General features: G+C 38.4%; 1 protein-coding gene across 1 annotated transcript; it reads left to right on the top strand.

Annotated features, from left to right (window-relative positions):
• The first annotated feature begins 1,286 nt into the window (after positions 1 to 1,286).
• LOC105054764 (ethylene-responsive transcription factor ERN1) lies at positions 1,287 to 2,343 on the top strand. Its single transcript, XM_010936357.4, has one exon. The coding sequence runs from the start codon at positions 1,323 to 1,325 to the stop codon at positions 2,133 to 2,135; it is 813 nt and encodes a 270-aa protein (XP_010934659.1). The 5' UTR covers positions 1,287 to 1,322; the 3' UTR covers positions 2,136 to 2,343.
• The last annotated feature ends 1,897 nt before the right edge of the window (positions 2,344 to 4,240 follow it).

Raw genomic sequence — 4,240 nt, 5'->3', positions numbered from 1 at the left:
AAACCAACGGGACCTGCCCAGTCTCAAATGCCTTTGTCTCTTCTCCAAATTGTTCTTGTGTTCTTTCCAAATGTCAAGCATGTCCTTTTAAAGCATTTTTTTTTTTTGGTTTTAATCAAGAGGAAAAGATGCGAAAATCAAATTCATTGAGATACTTTTTAAACAACATCTTTGCTGAGGCCAAGAGCCATAATACTATTTTCTTTGCTTATGTTCATGTAAAACAAAGGCAAGAGGGAAAAAGATTTTGTTTAATTTGCATTATAGATCACATATTTGATTAGATATCGAATGATTGTAGGTTTTGAAGTTATCTGTGGAGTGTAGATTTTTCTTAAGATCAAGTACCATAGTCAACAAGCTCTTTACCATCAAGTGCCATAGTTAACAAGCTCTTTACTTGCTTTTTATCTAGATTTTCCACCTTCATTTTGGTTAGAAATTTAGAAAATACAAAACATCAGTAGCTATAATATAGGTTATGGCGAAGGTTATATATAACTTCATTCAATTGAAACTGATCATCAATTACTAGCAAGCATAATAGCTTGATGTAATTTTGGTGCATTAATTTTTAATATTTGATTTTAGCTCAACCACTTATTCTTATTTCAAGTAATAAAAGAAAGCATACATGGAAAAGTGATTTGAGAAATTTAGAGAGGGAAAAACTATCATGGGAAAAGAGTTAGATCATCCAAAAAAATATTGAAATGCTGATGGAGAAGCTATTAAGTGGGACTACAACGTGCGCCATCTTATAAAACAAATTACTCCAACAATTATACAAATCATTCTCACATGGACCATCAAAAATATGATTTACTTGACTTGCCATGCTCCTACTTAGATCTTTGAGCTTTCTTGTTTATGAGGCAATAGAGCATCAAAAATGCAATGTGCATTGCTTGTTTTGTTTCTGCAAAGGTGCTTTGTATTGCATGTGATAACACTAATTAGACCTTAAAATTTTTCATATCTACTAAGATTTTTTAAAAAACTTGCTTGGTTGGGTTAGGGGCCAAGCTGACCAAGGGCAATTTGGTCATTCTACCTGCAGTCAAGGACTAGGGACATGTTTATCACAGCTGACAAACATTGAAAGAAACTCCTCCAAATGACTAAATGCATCATATCCTCATTGGAAACCCAGTCATTCGAGAGCTCCACAACTTCCAAATTGCTACCAGACAACAAGGTCAGGACAATCTCTCCACCATCCCTCCTTTCCTCTCCTCCCCTTAAATCCTTCCCCTCCCCTCCCTCCCACCCCCACCCCCACCCCCACCCACAGCCAATCTCTTCTACCAACCACTCCACTCATGGAGCTCCAATTCCAGCAACAAAGGCACCAGCAGCACCGAGTCCCAATCTCCAAGCCTACCAAGTTCAAAGGGAGGACCAAGAGCAGCAGCACCAAATTTGTTGGTGTGAGGCAAAGGCCATCAGGTAGATGGGTAGCAGAGATCAAGGATACCACACAAAAGATTAGGATGTGGCTTGGTACCTTCGAGACCGCCGAGGAGGCAGCCCGAGCGTACGATGAGGCCGCCTGTCTCCTCCGAGGATCCAACACCCGCACCAACTTCATCACCCATGTCTCCACGGACTCCCCGATAGCATCGAGGATTCGCAAACTCCTCGATCACAAGAAGCTCAGCAAAATTGGATCTCAACCTCAACATACAACCAGCAATTCTCAAAGCTATTGCGCCTCTACTCCTGCCACTAGTCTTAGTACTAGCACTAGTTCAAGCACTATCACAACTGAAAGCAGCGGTAGTACTAGTACTGCTGCTCTTGTTCATGATAAGAAACAAGACATACCAATAACTAATGAAGTCTACAGACCATGTTTCAGCAATGGTGCAGAAGAACTCGAATGGAGGTCTTCACCATCAGATAATAATTCATGGTTATTTGAATCTGGATTCGACCGTTGGTTTGATGGATTTGAATTGCCTGATGCAAGTTCAGAGCTGTCAGAGTTTGATAGAATGAAGGTGGAAAGGCAGATATCGGCGTCGCTCTATGCGATGAATGGAGTTCAGGAGTACTTGGAGACAGTGCGTGATCCCTCTGATTCTTTATGGGACCTTCCCTCTATATGTCACTTGTCCTGCAGGACTTGGTAGTTTGGTCTTCTACTCCTCTTCTTCTTCTCTCTCTACTTTTTTCTTTCTTTCTTCCCTGAAAACACTTTGTGGTTCACTTGTGTGGAGATATCTTGATGAGTAGGGGTTGTAATTCAGAGAAGAGTAGTTTTTAAAGTAGTGGAATGTATGAATTCATTTTCATCTGTCAATGAAGAAAGAATATCCAATTTCATTTTTTGGTGTTGCATTTCTGTTGTGCACGGATCTTCTTTTTACTTACATCTCATGGATTTAGTGAGGAATTTAGGTATTAGTGTGAGTCAGCAAATTAGTTCTTTCTATCTCTTTATTCATTTGTTTATTGGTGATTGTTGCGGTTGATGTCAGGTTGAGAGCTGATAAAATGTCATTTTAGAACTTAGATCATACTTGTGAAGCTGACAATATGGATTGTAGGTAACTGGTTTTTCAAAATTCAAATGATTGAGATCAAATTAATTCTGGCTAATGGTGTCTATTAACTTGGCTGTGACTTTGGTGCAGCCAGGCTAAGATTTTGTTCAATAAGATCCAGTTCAGTTTATAAGCTGAATGTGCTCCGCTTTTGGTCCTTGTTACATAGTGTCAACCCACATATGAACTTCAGCTGGGATAAGATGGATCCCAAAGAGCTTCTATTTGATGTAGTAGTTGAGGCATGCCACAAAAAGACCTGGATGATCTGTTCTAAATTGTCTTAAGGTGTAGTTGCTGATAAAAATGCTGAAGCATGCACTTGAAATCCTACTCACGGTCAACAAGGGGACTATAGAGCTACATCATTCTGATTGCTAACCAAAGATGATGCGTTTATGTGGGAAAGGAGGAAATAATTGTCAACCTAAGGATTCTCTCAAGACATGATCAAACCAAGAATGTGTCTTTGTCCATTGTTTTAGATAAAAGCTTAATCAGGAGGAATTCTCCAAATTACTTCAAAGCACAAATTAACAGTGAGCAGTACTCAAATTTCTAGGTTTTTCTTTCCCCCACTCTTCAAAGCAAAAGTTTTTGAACATCAAGCAGTCCAATAGTCCTCAACTTCAAGTATGAAATATCAAATTGTAGCTTGATATTTGAAGCAGTCATCATTTACCTCAAGGAAACGATTTTCCTTGACTTGACGCAAGAATACGTGTTCTTTCTTTGTAAAATTCTTTGAAAAAAAAAAATCTTTGAATGACGTGCAAATTAGGCATCCATTTGCAGCTCTCATCATAATTCCAGAACCAATCGAAATACAAGCAATCTGATAAATAAAAAAGCCCTAGTATCCACAATACAAGAAGTGTCAATTTACTCAAGCTCCTTTTAAAAAATATTTGGTATAAAATAATGTGAAAATGTTCTGTGATAAACTATGGATAAGGAAAAAAAAAGGTTCTGTCATCCAATAAATTAATCTGATTAGAGTCCTCTGAATACTTGGCATGTAAGCCTCCCCCAAAAGGCTGGTCCTCCTTTTGGCTCTCTTTATATGAGTGCAAGACAAGAAAATCATGAAACAATGTTCCATTGCCCTTTAACTAAATTGGATTGGCACCAAGATACACTACCATGTAATGCTTGCCTACCATGCGGCATCCAATATAACGTGCTGGATTCCCCTGCTCTTCCATTTAAACTGCCTATGTTGTTTGAGTCTTCAATAGCCATCTGCTGATTTATGTCCTTCCACTTCTAAGTAAATAAAATAAGCCTTAGGGGCCCCGAACTGGATTCCAGAAGCCCGTGAGCTACAAAGGGTACCTCCATGAGCTCACTTTTATAATAAGTGTCCTTTATCTATTTATTTATTTTGATTAGTGGGCCTTTATCATTGTGGTCCAATCGGTCATCCCCTCCGTCGGACTTCTCTAAGCTTCGAGCCTCTTTGCTGCCAATTTTTTCTCCACGATATTTCATTAGCAACTTATGACTATAGAAATAAATCATGCAGTGATATTTTTTTTTTTTTGATACAGATGGATGATCACGTGACTCCGAGTATATTCTAACATATCAAAATATAAAATATCCTACAGACTTGTGGGTAGTTCTGACTATATCACCAAATCAAATCTTTGGAATGCTCAACGACAAAAGAAGCAAACTAGTTTGTCATA

Source organism: Elaeis guineensis, chromosome 2 (assembly GCF_000442705.2).
Source record: "Elaeis guineensis isolate ETL-2024a chromosome 2, EG11, whole genome shotgun sequence".
NCBI classification, from domain to species: domain Eukaryota; kingdom Viridiplantae; phylum Streptophyta; class Magnoliopsida; order Arecales; family Arecaceae; genus Elaeis; species Elaeis guineensis.
The sequence above is the reverse complement of the archived record's forward strand: the minus strand, read 5'-3'. Positions and strand labels throughout refer to the sequence as shown.